General features: G+C 38.0%; 1 protein-coding gene across 9 annotated transcripts in view; it reads right to left on the reverse strand.

Annotated features, from left to right (window-relative positions):
- Positions 1-18,572, reverse strand: part of RUFY3 (RUN and FYVE domain containing 3) — an 89,379-nt gene that overhangs the window by 65,298 nt on the left and 5,509 nt on the right. For 2 of the 9 annotated variants that reach the window (XM_082463777.1, XM_082463780.1), the window contains exon 2: positions 2,341-2,528. The exons of 6 other annotated variants lie outside the window; for them this stretch is intronic. In XM_082463777.1, the coding sequence (XP_082319903.1) occupies positions 2,341-2,518 (178 nt within the window). In that variant the 5' untranslated portion in view covers positions 2,519-2,528. Of the gene's footprint in view, positions 1-2,340; positions 2,529-2,676; positions 4,119-18,572 lie in introns of those variants that run through there. One more of the 9 variants, XM_082463778.1, reaches the window with a different exon arrangement.

Here is an 18,572-nt window from a genome sequence, read left to right on the forward strand (position 1 = left end):
CCAGGCCTACACTTTGGACAGCACAGTGAAGGAAGGAACTCTGTTTTCAGAAAACAAAAGTTGGAAACCACCATGCTTGTGGTGCTGAGGCCACAAAGTTAGTCTATATTATCCTCCTAAGAGGATACATTATGCTTTTGCCCGTTTTCTCTTGTGGGAGTCAGAGGGCCCCAATGCAGGATTTGCGTGGTCAGATGTCTGAAGTATTCTCTGAATAATCCTGTGCCTGGGCACCAGGTACTCCATTTTGTCAACACAGAAAGATTCCCATTATCACTGGCCTGGTGATCACCACTTAAAGGTTAGTAGCTAAATTAAGCTTAACAATTGTCACTAGCATCAATATTAAAGCAGACATTTCTTTGGTTCAAATGACTGTTTAGACATCCAGAGTTAGCCAGTGGAGCAAGGAAATAAAATCCCTGTATTTTATTTACCTGGTTTCCTAGATCACGAAACCTATAGATGTTTTCCTGGGTCTGGACTTTCTTTTATTACTTCTAGTGCTAATCATTTGAAATTGTTGCTTCTTTTACCCAATTTAAGGCAGAATTCCAAAATTCATTTGTTAGCATTTCTCTATTTTCCTCCACACCCTCCATAGTTGATTCTAAGGTGTTGGGAACTTCCTGTTTGTCTGTTTCCCTTAATCTAAGGATGTGCCACTTAAGCTTAGGTTGCAGCCCTCATCCATTTTCCATCACAGATTTCTCCATATTGAATTCAAACAGCACCACTACAAATGCTTATGTGAACCAAACAGCTCACTTTTGCTCACTCACAGGAATCTTGCTCAAAAAACAAATATGTATTCAAGTTATTAAATTTGTTAAAAGTTATTCTGAGACACTGACACACTAAATTTTATAATTAAGGGAATATTTGATATTGCATGACTTTCAAAATGAATATTTTTTAAAACAAAATATGCAAACTGAGGCATTTGCTAAAAGACTTCTTGGTAGCCTTCTAAAAATGTACTTTTCTTCCCTAAAGATTTTTAAAGCTTTGGAGGCTGTTCTGAACAGTACTGGCATTGTATGCAGTTCTAGCTGATGTCTTCTAACCCCTGTGCACATTCTGAAACTTAGAGCCGAAGGAAGCTGTCCAGCTGACTAACCAATTGTTAAAAGATGCAAAGGGCCTTAAAAACTACTTAAACATTGCCCTTACAGACACACCCAAATGACTGCTTTGTGTTGTGATGTTAACCCTCTCTAAAAGTGTCTAACTGGGAAAATAAAATCCTTTTCAGACACAAAGGGTGAAATCTGAGTCATGATAAGATTGCGATGACGCTAGGTCAAGGGAAAGGAATCACTTTTCCTAACCCAATTGTTAAGTGCAATTCACCTTGTGCCCTCTATCCTGCAGTATGTCTAAACATTAGGCAGATTTTATGAAGAATTTTTATTCTCATACGTGAGCATTTCTGTCTTCATTATTTTAAGGGTAGAGAATAAACACTAGCTAAGAGGTCACTACATAAAAATACAAAACAATTTGACTCAAATTATGACTCATGTTAATTCTCTTCCTTACTGTATTAAGAGAATTTAGGGGTAGAAGATGAAACGCTCTCACAATTTAGAAAAGGTTCTGGGAGAAAGTCACAAGTCAAGAACCACAAAGGTTTCAAAGGTACTGACAGTGGAAATTTCAAATGGGTCATCATAGATACCACAAATAAGTTATAAAAAGCAATGACCAATAGGTTCCATGGGAAGGAATTACCTTATCAATCATGCTTTTTTAAGGCATTGTGCTTTTTTAAGACACCATATTCATTAAATAAGCACTGAATGTAAAATTGCTTTCTCATCTAACCTTATAATCTATATTATTAAAGAAAAAAAATGTTTGACCAAATATTTTCTAGATATCATAGCCTGTTTAACATTATATCCTGACGATAGGATACCCTTCATGAGCGTTTCAACTATATCATGTACAACCCTATAATTATGGTCATCCTTTTTTATCTTTATTAAGAATCACTACAATTTCTATAATATTTTAGCATCTAATCAGAATTAATAGCTTTTTCATTGTTGATTAGGGTCAGATGTGTTAAGTGACCTCAAACGTTCTTTTTAGAGGCTTCAAGACAAAGAACTCTAAACAAGCACCAGCATCTTTTGAAAGGATACCTCAGGGGGCAGGGAAAAATTATTTTTCCCAGTAAAGTAGAGAAGGGGAGCTGGTGGTAGGTAAGGATGAAAGGTTTTCAGGCTTGTTAATAGTTTACAGCATGGGTTCTTCCTGCCTCTCCCTGACCCTCCCCGCCCGAGTAACAATGGGGACGCTGGTGAGATACTAGTGGATGGGTTCTGACCATACCTTCGTGGGTAGGCTCTGGGTCAGGTGTAAGTGAGATGTCATCCAGCTCTCGCAGGCAGAGCCATTCTCCATCCATAGACACTCGGAATTTGCAAAGGTAGATGGTCTCCATTGCAGCCTGTGTGATCTTGTCAGTGGTGGGGGTCGGCATATCGGTGGGAGGCGTCAGAGCCGACATGATGACTCAGCTGGGACCACAACACACACACACACACACACACACACACACAAACCCCACAAAAATAATTAAAGCCTCCTCAACAAAAACCCCAAATCCAAAGCTCTGCAACAAAGCTCTCAAGAAACGGGGTGGGGGAGGTTAAAAAAAAAACACACCTTATGGTTTAAGAACCAACTGTTCAAGATAAACAATTCTACACTATCTCTTCTCATAGACAGCTCCTACCACCTGGCAAAATAAGATGATGCTTGTCTTCTTCCAGCTTCTCTCTTGTTATCTTCCCTTCCCTACCTCCTTCTTTTTCAGCTGAGCCAGAGGCTTCAAATCCTGCACAGCCGATGCTACCTTAGCTGGCTTTGAAAAACTGGCCTCTGTATGAGTAAGTGAAAAATCCTCCTTCTGTGTGCAGGAAAAAAAAAAAGTACAAAAGAAAAAAAAAAAAAAACGAACAAAAAATAAACCAATATTTTCGATTTAGCTTAAAAAAAATCCTGAACTGCAGAAATCACTTCCAGGATCTGCTCAGAGGAGCTGGGATGCTGAGTTCTGATAGGATTGGTCGTGCGCAGTAAGCAGGGTGTTGACCAAAATGGCTGACTAATGAACTGAACTGAAAATTCAGGCTCATGTGACCAGCTGCTCTGAACGTAGTGCGAGCAATTCCCAGGATGCTTTATAGATGCTGCTGATGCAGGGAGAGCAATTAGGCTGCTAGCTCTCATCCTGCACAACCCACTTCCAGACTATGCTAGTCAAACTGTGATCAGACATAACACAATGCACATATCCTCATCAATTCCCCTCTCTGTGGGATAAAAGGGCTGGATAACAGGAAGACAATTGATACTGGGTAATACTGCACAGCAAAGATGGTAAAAGAGGTAGTTAGATTACTTTAACAAGCACATAATTCACCTCTTTTTTCCTTATATACTTAACTATCAAAATTCTTTGCTCTGCTAAAGGTGGTGTTTTAAGAAAAACTAAAGCAGATTTTCCATTTAAATATCATACTCTCAGGCATTCATAATTTCCTTCTCCAAAGTACAAAGACCTAACTTTTTAGATAGGACAGAAGTGCAAGAAAAATAAACTTGAAGTGAAAAAAGTAAAATCCTTCCTGATTAATGGCAATTTCCCCCTCCCTCTTTTGATATTGCTGTATTTACCAAGTTTCTGCATTAGATTAGTTTCTAGTATCTTAAAAATTCTCCCATCCTGGAACATGCTAAGGGCACATTATCCAGTTCTCTTAAACCAATCAACCAGTTTACCCACTCACCACATATCTATATTATCCAATGAGACCTCTATGCCTTGGTAGCAAGAAGTTAGGTACTTGCTTTCTGAGCTACATAAATAACAAGGAGATAAGGGATGACAAAGATTTTCTTTGAAAACGTTTTGGACGATTGAAAACAAGTTTTTGTTTGTTTGTTTTTACTTAACGGTCTGGTTTTTAGGAGGAGCACAAAACTTCAAGAAATATGTTCCAAGATGATTAATTGTGTTCTAGGATTTCTTATCAGAGGGATATCTAAAAACTGAAAGAAAAATTTCTCCTTGAGTATTATTAAAATTTCATAAATTTTAAAAAATATTTATTTATTTATTTTTGGCTGCGTTGGGTCTTCGTTGCTGTGCACGGGCTTTCTCTAGTTGCAGCGAGCAGGGGCTACTCTTCATTGCAGTGCACGGGCTTCTCATTGCGGTGGCTTCTCTTGTTGCAGAGCACAGGCTCTAGGTGCGCGGGCTTCAGTAGTTGTGGTGCACGGGCTCAGTAGTTGTGGTGCACGGGCTTAGCTGCTCTGTGGCATGTGGGATCTTCACGGACCAGGGCTCGAACCTGTGTCCCCTGCATTGGCAGGTGGATTCTTAACCACTGCGCCACCAGGGAAGCACAAGTGTTTCATATATATATATATATATATATATATATATACATATATATACATATATATATATATATATATATATATATATATAAATAACTGAATCATTTTGTTGTACACCTGAAACTAACACAACATTGTAAATAACTATAATTCAATACAACAAATTTTTTTAAAGTAAATGAAAATGAAAGCCATACTGGAATAAAGTGTTTACAGCAAATACAAAAAAATTCATAAATGCTTCCATCCTAATTTGAGATTGAACTCAGAAAAAATGCTAAGAACCAGATTCTGTAGGTAAACAGGTATTTTCATATTATTAGAGGGAAGGCAATCTGGTACAATCTAAGAATACATATACGTATATGCTTATTTATAATTAGGAAGAAAATCAGCAAGTTACTAAGGAAAATAAAATATTCCAACTAGGTTTACTCATTTCTATTTAAATCTCTTCCAACATTATTCTACATCTGGACCAGAGCTATTCATTCATTCATTCATTCAGTAAATATTCACTGAGAGTACTCCATGTGCCAGGCACTGGGCATGCAGCAGTAAGACAAGATCACTTCTTCAAGGAACCAGAGTTTACATATCCAAATACTGAATATAAGTCTTTATTTAACACATTCACATTTAATTACAATGCAATTCCTTTCTAGCCAGACATCTTTATAGATTAAAACTTAAAGGGGGATAGTTTATAGTTTCACTTTAAGCCATGTAATACTTCAAAACACAGTTAAGCAGTCATTAAAACCTTTAAAATTACACTGAATAGTTCCTGGAACCACAATACCAAAGAGCCCTGGCTATCTGTACATATGACATCAAGACTCTAGGTCACTGATACATTCTTAAAATATAGAACTGTGAATACGTGAATTAATCTGAGTGCTCTGGGATTGCCTGTGTCCACCAACATCTGAATTCAGCCTGTCACAAACCATGATGGACAATCTTCCCACCAACCAAACAATAAGCATTTACTTAACCCTGAACAGGAGATCTGGATTGATTACAATGTACTAGCACAACAAGAACATCTAGGTCAATAAGCACAGAAACTTGATTAACATTCCGTCCAAAGGTCCTTCTCTCCAGGCAGATGACACAAGGAAGGAAGCCCAAAGCAACTAAAACTTTTGCCAAGGAGAGAAAAACCTGTCTGCACTGGTTACCCTTGAGTTTCCCATACCTATCAGTTTGAGGAGGTATTAGCAGTTATTTCAGAAATAAGAACTGTGGGTGGGCAGGAAAACCTGTACTTTTACCCAGTTATACCTGTTTGCAGGTAAACACTCTTGAGTCTTCAACATGACAGTTACTCATTGTTCTGTTCATAAGCAATGAATTTACTATGAAAACACGCACTAAATAGAGGACTACTAAAAATAATTTTAAATATTGCTTGGTAATGTTTTTACATTTGGGTCTTTACTATGTAAACATATTAGCTTAGAATATAAAGGCAATATTAAGTCATCAGTAAGACATACAAACCTTGAACTTTTTTCTCATAATCTTTTCTCATAAACACACTACTTATAAGCTGTATTGAACTATTTTCTCATTTGATTCCACTTGAGAATAACTGCATATATTTGTAAAAGAGTTGTGAGGAGGTCTGGGGTACAGTTTGTGGCCCTAAAACAGAATTAACAAGGCTATGTGAAGTTCAAATCCAAGATAATGATCTGAACAATACTATGTTCTAACTGCTTACCCAGCATGAATTTTCCACATTACGGTTGATTCAAAGCAAATGAGATTCACTTTTCAAAGTTAGTAGTTACATTCCTTTAAAGTATATTTACTCAGCTACTATTATAAGACAAAGACTGATTTGTCACACCCAATGTCCCTGTTATACGATGTGGAAAAATTATTACTACTTAAGGTAGTATCATTTATTGAATTTTTATTTTCTGTTAGGTGCTTTGTAAATATCATATCAAATCCTCACAAGAATCCTGCAAAGTTGGGACTTTCCTGGTGGCGCAGTGGTTAAGAATCCGTCTGCCAATGCAGGGGACACAGGTTCGAGCCCTGGTCCGGGAAGATCCCATATGCCGAGGAGCAACTAAGCCCGTGTACCACAACTACTAAGCCTGCGGTCTGGATCCCGCGAGCCACAACTACTGAAGCCCACGCGCCTAGAGCCCATGCTCTGCAACAAGAGAAGCCACCGCAATGAGAAACCCGTGCACCGCAATGAAGAGTAGCCCCTGCTCGCCGCAACTAGAGAAGGCCTGTGCACAGCAACGAAGACCCAATGCAGCCAAAAAAAAAGAAAGAATCCTGCAAAGTAGGTATTGATATTCCCTCTTTACATTCAAGGAAACCAAAGTTGAGCCACATAACTGGCCCAAGATCACACGATTAGCAAGTGGCAGATCCGGGATCCCCAGCTGCTTCTAGAATGCCCCTGAAGTCCATTATTTTCTTCTATACTTTGCAGCTTCAGCACTCCACCCCAAGGATTAAATTTTTACTCAGGGAAAATAAAAGAAAACAAAACAAAAGCAAAAACAAAGTAACACAGGCAAGGTCCTCTTGAAAGTTCCTAAACAGTTATTTCAACAAAGTTAAGATTTGAAGCAGAGAAAAATTTTAACCGCTTTCATACTTTACACCTTAATGTTTCACAAACCATATATTCCACTTAGTCACCTTTATACATCTAGTTTACGTTTTTAATAAGTGGGCATTTTCTTTTCTTTCTTTCTTTTTTATTTTGGCCGAGCAGCAAGGCTTGCAGGATCTTAGCTCGCTGACCAGGGATCAAACCCAGGTCCCAGAAGTGAAAGTGCCGCATCCTAACCATTGAACACCAGGGAATTCCCAAGTGGGCATTTTCTGAGAAGCTGAGAATTCAGCATGTATCTTTCTGCTTGTGCTGGCGAAGGGTAAACCAAATTCTTCCTGACTATGGTGAAGGATGTCACTTGCTTAACTGTACCATTGAAAAAACCATCTTACCGAGTTCCCGCCACATTTACTTATCCGGGTGGACATATTAAGAACACCAGATACATTTAGAAGTGTTAAAAGATAAATGAAGTGGGGGGGGGAAATATTTTCTAAAATGACTCATTTCAGAACTTCTTTAAATAACAAACTTCTATGCCTAATTTTAATTCTTAAAAAAAACCACCAATACCCATGAAACCATTGCCCAACTGGAGAAACAGACCAGTGTCTTACATTTACATGCTCCTTCTCTGTTCTGAATTCCTGCCTCCCCTTTTGAGGCAGCTACTTCTGAATTTTGTGTAAATCACTGTCTTATTTTAAAAATATTATTACAAATACACGGATGCCTAAATAATATTTTAGCTTTTTTTTTTTTTAACTGTAGCGAAAAGGGTTTCATACTGTATATAACCTAAGCCTTTCACTCAAAACTGCATTTTCTAAGATTTATCCACATTGTAGTGTGTAGCTTGTACTTTATCCTTTGGGCTGCTGTGTTACAAGGTAATAGTCCATCGTATGTATAGCAATTTTTGATCTATTTTCATGCTGGTGAGCATTTGGGTTATTTCTAATTTTTTCGTTTTAAATGATATTATTTAGATACTTTTCAGAAACAGATTTCTGGTAGGTATGCCAATTCTTCTTCAACAGGTTTGAGGGTAAGAGACCACTTCACTTACTTCTTTTACAGTTAGCTGACTCCTCCTATTACTTAGTTCCTATTCTGCACACAATAGTGGTTCTTAAAATTTGTCAACTTGTGCAACTACATCAGTTTGTAAAGCTCACAAGTTCTGTTTCCCAAGGCCTCCTGGGTCACGGTTTTACAATTTAAGAAGAAAAGTCTCATCCCCTCCCCCCAATTTCACTAGTTGCTGTTAGCACAAAAGGGTTCCCTTGATGAATTATCATCATGATGCCATCTGGGAAAGTCCAGATGTTTCTGCTAAATTATAAGATGATTCAATTGAAAGATCATGACTTTGTCACACGCTCCAGTCCTCCTTCTCACTTCCTTCCCTCGCCCACACAAAGATCTATTATATCTACCTCTAATGTTGAGATTGCTACAAGTTTAGGTTTATACACTTGGCAGGCTCAGTATTACTTTGTAGATATTCCAAGGAAGATAATATATACTATGAGTATACCTGAGAAGCTGAGTTATGATTGCTAAAAACACCACCAGGACTATTACATTGCATAATATTTTTCTTGTAAAATTAACCAGCATAAGACTGAAAATAACTCCTACCTTAATAACTAAAATGGATCTCATGGCTACGTGGCAGTGGGTAATAATTTACAGATGTAAAGCTACCAACTACTTAGTAGACAATCTTGGGAAACTTATCCTCTGCTTGTCTCAATTTATTCAGCTATAAAAATGGAACTAAATAACTAGCTTCACAAAGATCACAGGCTCCATGAGAAGAACTCTGCCTGTTTTACACACCATTACACACCTGCTTAAAATAATACCTACCAAATACCAGATACTCCATAGATACTTGTTGGTATAGATATGTAACTCTAAAGCACTCTATATTCTTGCAATGATATATTTCCACCCTCCTGTTTCACTTCAACAATGAAACCCCCCAAGTTCTAGAAAATCAAGCTATATTTATGCCCCAACAAACATGTCATTCTAACACAGGCTTTATTCATTTATACACAACAGATTCAATGATTTAACATGTATAAAGCACCTATTATGTCTAGCCTCTATGGATATGAAGGAAGAACAAGGCAATAGACAAGAAACAGGAAATTATAGGTGTTTAAGAAATTCCTAAATCCCTGTCACACACATGGCTATTCAGTGTTGCTTACATACCTAACTATTTTCTCTATCACACTGGTGGCTTGTGAATTTCACATTCATTCATTTTTAGCAAATAGGGCTTTATTGGGTAGAACAAGGAACTAGAGGGCTACTGCTGCCTAAAGAGGAACCTCCAGTTTAGGATGTGACTCCAGTTATGGGAGGTGGTGAAGGAGGCTGAGAGCATGTGGACTCAATCCAGAATGCCCACGGTCAATCCTGGGTCCACCACTTACAAGCTGCGTGCTTGTTTCTGCGCCTGTCTCTTCACTGACAAAATGGCGATACTCATATTAACTACTTCAGAGTTAGATGAAGTAATGAAAGTAAAATGCTCAACATGGCACTTTACACAAAGTAAGCAGTCAGTAAATGGCAGCCATTATCATCATTTTAATATGTGATTCTGTCTTCGAGAGTACTGGGAAAAAAACCCCAAAACCCTATCAATCACAAGAAATGAAAGTCAGTAAGGATGAATGTTCAAGGGACTAAGGTAGAGGAAAGTAAAAAAGGCGATCTGAGTAAAGGGTATGCTGGGGCATCACTTGGGACTTGAGAAAGGAAGAGGAGAGAGGGGTCGGAATTTTACCAAGCCTTCAAAACAGGTGACCAGATTTCCTAAGTTCATAAAAAAAGCAGGGGAAGCAGATAAATGTCTGTGGACAGTCCGTAAACAGATTCTAAAATTAGAGAGAAAAACCATATTCTTAAAGGCAATATGCTGAAACAATTTCTCCCGCTTTCTACATGCCTTTTGCTGTCACAGTCTGCTAATCTCTCCTTTCCTTACGGATCATGAGGTTTCAGACTTTCCCGCCTCTGCCCCACCATCCAGGCCACTCCCTCTGACACATGCTGAGTGTCATGTCCATCCCGTATGGAGCAAGTCTAGAACCAGACACTCACTAAGATGGGTTGTGCAAAGAGGAATATCATCTTGGCCCAGCAGCCCTCGATTCCTGATCTGTTATGTTTTAGAAAGACTATGAACTTCTCACAATTATTCAAACATAGCTACAGTAGAGGGCATGACAGTATTGATAGGTACCCTCTCAAGTACCACTGCTTTTGTAACTCTAAAAGCATTTCTTTTCACGTAATTTCAAACCAATTCTTTATGCTTACGGTATACTACTAACTTCCCAAAATAAATTTTAAAGCTCATACTTGAGCCACTTTGCACTGTAGGAAGACATTATAATGTTAATAAGGTTTGTGTAGAAATGTAACAGTTGTGATGTTCTGCAAAGTTCATTAAAATGGGATTCTACTTTTATTTATGATGGCTACAGGTTACTTATTGTGTAATGATAGAGAAGCAGCATATCTTTTATGCAACTTGTTTAATTATTTAAGGAATTTTCAAAAATATTAGCCAATAAGGAATTATCATTATTTCATCCAGTTAATTTGGCTAAACTCTCATCATCATCCACCTAGACTTTTTACTACCTATAACATACACTAGAAAAATATGTTCTCAGCTTCTTGACAAAATTTTACCTGTTTAACACATAGGTTTCTGTTAAAAGTCAAACAAAAAAGGGAAAAGATGAGAGACAAAATACAGTCAGGTGAACATGTTTTGAAGCCAATCCTATTCTTCCAGTCTGAAAAGCTGCTTTGTTTGCCACCTTTCCTCTGCTGTCTCTCCCACCCAGGAACTTTTTTACTGCCCTCTACCCAAACTGGTTTCTTTAAGGCCTTGGTGAGGGAGTATACAGTGATTAACAACATGAGCTTTGGATACTCAGACTATTCAGGAATATGAATTCATTCTCTGTCCTTCAGTTAAAAAAAGAGCAATATATACAAATATTGAATTATTATGTTGTATACCTGAAACTAACACAATATGTCAATTATGGTAACCAGGGGGGAACGTTGAGGGGAAAGGATAGTTAGGGAGTTTGGGTTTGACAGGTACACACTGCTATATTTAAAATGGATAGCCAACAGGGACCTACTGTATACCACAGGGAACTCTGCTCAATATTCTGTAATAACCTAAATAGGAAAAGAATTCGAAAAAGAATAGATACATGTATATGTATAACTGAATCACTTTGCTGTTCACCTGAAACTAATACAACATTGTTAATCAACTATACTCCAATATAAAATAATAATTTAAAAAATATGTCAATTATATATCAATAAAAACAAAAAACACTTCTGGGGACAGGGCCAGAAATCTGTGTTAACAAGACCTCCAGGTGATTCTGATGTGTACTAAAGTTTGAGATAAGACTTTTCCTAAAACCAAAGAATCTATATCTCCAGAATATAATCTTCTAAATCCAACATTACTCTATCAGAATTTATTTTATAATAGCTTAGATATCACTAAAAGACTGTATCAAATACTCTGATGAAAAACATATGTTGCACCTACCTATATGAATTCTATATGAACTACTCCTCTTCCCCATTTTTTTCTTTTCACCTTTCATTGTTAAATGAGTAGTTTTATGCACTGGCTCTTCCATCTAATGGAAATTCTAAGAAAAACCTCTTATAAATATAACCCCCCAAACTGATAAGTACTGATACATGTGAAGTTTGTGCCTCCTTGCCTAGAACATAAAAATATTCTATAAATGTAGCCACTAAGTACCATTACTATCTTACTAGTCACATTCTTTATTCATAATTGTTTGGGTTACAGAACTATAGTAAAATTTCTGTTATCTAATGAAGAACCTTTTAGGATCCTCAAGTATCCAGAATGAAGCTAAGATGAGAACTAAGAAAAAAGAAAACTGAAAGAATGAACCCATGGATGGAGCTCTGACCGCCACAGCAACAGTCAGCTCTACCCACCACCAGAGCCTCCCATCAAGCCTCTTAGATAGCCTCAACCACCAGAGGGCAGACAGCAGAAGCAAGAAAAACTACAATCCTGCAGCATGTGGAACAAAAACCACATTTACAGAAAGATAGACAAGATGAAAAAGCAGAGGGCTATAAACCAGATGAAGGAACAAGAAAAAACCCCAGAAAAACAACTAAATGACATGGAGATAGGCAACCTTCCAGAAAAAGAATTCAGAATAATGATAGTGAAGATGATCCACGACCTCGGAATAAGAATGGAGGCAAAGATCGAGAAGATGCAAGAAATGATTAACAAAGACCTAGAAGAATTAAAGAACAAACAAACAGAGATGACCAATACAACAGCTGAAATGAAAACTACACTAGAAGGAATCAATAGCAGAATAACTGAGGCAGAAGAACGGATAAGTGACCTGGAAGACAGAATGGTGGAATTCACTGCTGCGGAACAGACTAAAGAAAAAGAATGAAAAGAAATGAAGACAGCCTAAGAGACCTCTGGGACAACATTAAACGCAACAACATTCGCATTACAGGGGTCCCAGAAGGAGAAGAGAGAAAGAAAGGACCAGAGAAAATATTTGAAGAGATTATAGTCAAAAACTTCCCTAACATGGGAAAGGAAATAGCCACCCAAGTCCAGGAAGCGCAGCGAGTCCCATACAGGATAAACCCAAGGAGAAACACGCCGAGACACGTAGTAATCAAAGTGGCAAAAATTAAAGACAAAGAAAAATTATTGAAAGCAGCAAGGGAAAAACGACAAATAACATACAAGGGAACTCCCATAAGGTTAACAGCTGATTTCTCAGCAGAAACTCTACAAGCCAGAAGGGAGTGGCATGATATACTTAAAGTGATGAAAGGGAAGAACCTACAACCAAGATTACTCTACCCGGCAAGGATCTCATTTAGATTTGATGGAGAAATCAAAAGCTTTACAAACAAGCAAAAGCTAAGAGAATTCAGCACCAACAAACCAGCTCTACAACAAATGCTAAAGGAACTTCTCTAAGTGGGAAACACAAGAGAAGAAAAGGACCTACAAAAACAAACACAAAACAATTAAGAAAATGGTCATAGGAACATACATATTGATAATAACCTTAAACGTGAATGGATTAAATGCTCCAACCAAAAGACACAGGCTTGCTGAATGGATACAAAAACAAGACCCATATATATGCTGTCTACAAGAGACCCACTTTAGACCTAGGGACACATACAGACTGAAAGTGAGGGGATGGAAAAAGATATTCCATGCAAATGGAAATCAAAAGAAAGCTGGAGTAGCTATACTCATATCAGATAAAATAGACTTTAAAATAAAGAATGTTACAAGAAACAAGGAAGGACACTATGTAATGATCAAGGGATCTATCCAAGAAGAAGATATAACAATTATAAATATATATGCACCCAACATAGGAGCACCTCAATACATAAGGCAACTGCTAACAGCTATAAAAGAGGAAATTGACAGTAACACAATAATAGTGGGGGACTTTAACACCTCACTTACACTAATGGACAGATCATCCAAAATGAAAATAAATAAGGAAACAGAAGCTTTAAATGACACAATAGACCAGATGGATTTAATTGATATTTATAGGACATTCCATCCAAAAACAGCAGAATACACTTGCTTCTCAAGTGAGCACGGAACATTCTCCAGGATAGATCACATCTTGGGTTCCAAATCAAGCCTCAGTAAATTTAAGAAAACTGAAATCATATCAAGCATCTTTTCTGACCACAACGCTATGAGATTAGAAATCAATTACAGGGAAAAAAACATAAAAAACACAAACACATGGAGGCTAAACAATACATTACTAAATAACCAAGAGATCACTGAAGAAATCAAAGAGGAAATCAAAAAATATCTAAAGACAAATGACAATGAAAACACGACAACCCAAAACCTATGGGATGCAGCAAAAGCAGTTCTAAGAGGGAAGTTTATAGCTATACAAGCCTACCTCAAGAAACAAGAAAAATCTCAAATAAATAATCTAAACTTACTCCTAAAGAAACTAGAGAAAGAAGAACAAACAAAACCCAAAGTTAGCAGAAGGAAAGAAATCATAAAGATCAGAGCAGAAATAAATGAAATAGAAACAAAGAAAACAATAGCAAAGATCAATAAAACTAAAAGCTGGTTCTTTGAGAAGATAAACAAAATTGATAAGCCAATAGCCAGACTCATCAAGAAAAAGAGGGAGAAGACTCAAATCAATAAAATCAGAAAAGAAAAAGGAGAAGTTATGACACCGCAGAAATACAAAGCATCCTAAGAGACTACTACAAGCAACTCTATGCCAATAAAATGGACAACCTGGAAGAAATGGACAGATTCTTAGAAAAGCACAACCTGCCAAGACTGAACCAGGAAGAAATAGAAAATATGAACAGACCAATCACAAGCACTGAAATTGAAACTGTGATTAAAAATCTTCCAACAAACAAAAGCCCAGGACCAGATGGCTTCACAGGCGAATTCTATCAAACATTTAGAGAAGAGCTAACGCCTATCCTTCTCAAACTCTTCCAAAATATAGCAGAGGGAGGAACACTCCCAAACTCATTCTACGAGGCCACCATCACCCTGATACCAAAACCAGACAAAGATGTCACAAAGAAAGAAAACTACAGGCCAATATCACTGATGAACATAGATGCAAAAATCGTCAACAAAATACTAGCAAACAGAATCCAACAGCACATTAAAAGGATCATACACCATGATCAAGTGGGGTTTATCCCAGGAATGCAAGGATTCTTCAATATACGCAAATCAATCAACGTGATACACCATATTAACAAATTGAAGGAGAAAAACCATATGATCATCTCAATAGATGCAGAGAAAGCTTTTGACAAAATTCAACACCCATTTATGATAAAAAACTCTCCAGAAAGTGGGCATAGAGGGAACCTACCTCAACATAATAAAGGCCATATACAAAAAACCCATGGCAAACATCATTCTCAATGGTGAAAAACTGGAAGCATTTCCTCTAAGATCAGGAACGAGACAAGGAGGTCCACTCTCACCACTATTATTCAACATAGTTCTGGAAGTCCTAGCCACGGCAATCAGAGAAGAAAAAGAAATAAAAGGAATACAAATTGGAAAAGAAGAAGTAAAACTGTCACTGTTCGCAGATGACATGATACTATACATAGAGAATCCTAAAACTGCCACCAGAAAACTGCTATAGCTAATTAATGAACTTGGTAAAGTTGCAGGGTACAAAATTAATGCACAGAAATCTCTTGCATTCCTATACACTAATGATGAAAAATCTGAAAGAGAAATTATGGAAACACTTCCATTTACCATTGCAACAAAAAGAATAAAATACCTAGGAATAAACCTACCTAGGGAGACAAAAGACCTGTATGCAGAAAACTATAAGACACTGATGAAAGAAATTAAAGATGATACAAACAGATGGAGAGATATACCATGTTCTTGGATTGGAAGAATCAACATTGTGAAAATTACTATACTACCCAAAGCAATCTACAGATTCAATGCAATCCCTATCAAATTACGAATGGCGTTTTTTACGGAGCTAGAACAAATCATCTTAAAATTTGTATGGAGACACAAAAGACCCCGAATAGCCAAAGCAGTCTTGAGGGAAAAAAACGGAGCTGGAGGAATCAGACTCCCTGACTTCAGACTATACTACAAAGCTACAGTAATCAAGACAATATGGTACTGGCACAAAAACAGAAACATAGATCAATGGAACAAGATAGAAAGCCCAGAGATAAACCCACGCACCTATGGTCAACTAATCTTTGACAAAGGAGGCAAAGATATACAATGGAGAAAAGACAGTCTCTTCAACAAGTGGTGCTGGGAAAACTGGACAGTTACATGTAAAAGAATGAAATTAGAATACTCCCTAACACCATATACAAAAATAAACTCAAAATGGATTAGAGACCTAAATGTAAGACTGGACACTATAAAACTCTTAGAGGAAAACATAGGAAGAACACTCTTTGACATCAATCACAGCAAGATCTTTTTTGATCCACCTCCTAGAGTAATGGAAATAAAAACAAAAATAAACAAATGGGACCTAATGAAACTTAAAAGCTTTTGCACAGCAAAGGAAACCATAAACAAGACGAAAAGACAACCCTCAGAATGGGAGAAAATATTTGCAAACGAATCAACGGACAAAGGATTAATCTCCAAAATATATAAACAGCTCATGCAGCTCAATATTAAAGAACCAAACAACCCAATCCAAAAATGGGCAGAAGACCTAAATAGACATTTCTCCAAAGAAGACATATAGACGGCCACGAAGCACATGAAAAGATGCTCAACATCACTAATTATTAGAGAAATGGAAATCAAAACTACAATGAGGCATCACCTCACACCAGTTAGAATGGGCATCATCAGAAAATGTACAAACAACAAATGCTGGAGAGGGTGTGGAGAAAAGGGAACCCTCTTGCACTGTTGGTGGGCATGTAAATTGATACAGCCACTATTGAGAACAATATGGAGGTTCCTTAAAAAACTAAAAATAGAATTACCGTATGACCCAGCAATCCCACTACTGGGCATATACCCAGAGAAAACCGTAATTCAAAAAGACACATGCACCCCAATCTTCACTGCAGCACTATTTACAATAGCCAGGTCATGGAAGCAACCTAAATGCCCATCAACAGACGAATGGATAAAGAAGTTGTGGTACATATATACAATGGAATATTACTCTGCCATAAAAAGGAACGAAATGAGTCATTTGTTGAGATGTGGATGGATCTAGAGACTGTCATACAGAGTGAAATAAGTCAGAAAGAGAAAAACAAATATCGTATATTAATGCATGTATGTGGAACCTAGAAAAATGGTACAGATGAACTGGGTTGCAGGGCAGAAGTTGACACACAGATGTAGAGAACAAACGTATGGACACCAAGGGGGGAAAACTGCGGTGGGGTGGGGATGGTGGTGTGCTGAATTGGGTGATTGGGATTGACATGTATAAAGTGATGTGTATAAAACTGATGACTGATTAAAAAAGAAAAAAATCAGCAATGAGGGACTTCCCTGGTGGTGCAATGGTTAAGACTCCATGCTCCCAATGCAGGGGCCCGGGTTGGATCCCTGGTCAGGGAGCTAGATCCCACATGCATGCCGCAGCTGGGAGTTCGCATGCCACAGCTAAGGAGCATGCAAGCCGCAACTAAGGAGCCTGCCTGCCACAACTAAGACCTGGCACAACCAAATAAATAAATAAATAAATATTTTTAAAAATCCAAAAAAAGAATGAACGCATGATTATCAATAGCAGAGCAGCCAAAACAAAGACTCAAAAATTACATCTAATATTCTGAAACTATTGCTTTGTCAATAAGAGGCATGACAGGACTTTTTGATAATGCCAGGCCAGAAGAGTAGGTAAAACAAAAGAAAGCAGGCAGAAGAGAAGGGGAGAAATTGGCTGGGAAGACAAACTGTTGACAGTTTAGGCAGCAGTGGTGATAAAAGCAAAATCAGGAAGGCAAGCAGCAGACAGCAAGCTTAGTCATGAGGTAGGAAATGGGGGCATGACCCAGCTCCCAGGACCTTAGATGCTCAGGATCCCAGGTCACTTCAGCTGCGTGTGGAAAAGGACCCACCTGCATTTAGATACTCGTAAGGGCTAAACTGCAGGTCTCTGGTAGTCACTAATCTACAATTACACACCGAAGATGGTACGTTTCTGAGGGTTTTCCCCCCTTTTCTTATGGGCCTTTACATCTGCCATTTGACAAAACAGCATTTAATGGATCAGAAAGTGGCTCTTTGCATTCTGAACACAGCTGGAAAAGAGCTGATGGCTGATAGATTTGTGAATCACAGTACTGTGAAAGAAGGCACTGCTCTACATTAATTATAACAAAAGGCTGTCTTCTAAAAAGTCACACATCAAGCTAAAACCTACTAATGTGAGGTGAATGCTCAAAACTTTTTGGTTATGGGCTTCCCTGGTGGCGCAGTGGTTGAGAGTCTGCCTGCCAATGCAGGGGCCACGGGTTCGAGCCCTGGTCTGGGAAGATCCCACATGCCGCAGAGCAACTGGGCCCGTGAGCCACAATTACTGAGCCTGCGTGTCTGGAGCCTGTGCTCCGCAACAAGAGAGCCCGCCATAGTGAGAGGCCCGCGCACCGCGATGAAGAGTGGCCCCCACTTGCCACAACTAGAGAAAGCCCTAGCACAGAAACGAAGACCCAACACAGCCATAAATTAATTAATTAATTAATTAAAAACAACAAAAAAAACTTTTTGGTTCTGATGGTTCAACCCTTCCCCTGCACACCTCCCAGTTTTGAGCAGATGCCTCTACATTTACAAATCCCAAAAAAGTGACTTTTGTCTTTTCAAAGTTTGAAAAGCATACAGCAGATGAACTGATTAATGTGTATTCAACTCCTAATCAGGTATAATGTTTTCCAGAGTACTATTAAACAATGAAAA

Source organism: Balaenoptera physalus (genome assembly GCF_965194825.1).
Source record: "Balaenoptera physalus genome assembly, chromosome: 5".
Lineage (NCBI taxonomy): Eukaryota > Metazoa > Chordata > Mammalia > Artiodactyla > Balaenopteridae > Balaenoptera > Balaenoptera physalus.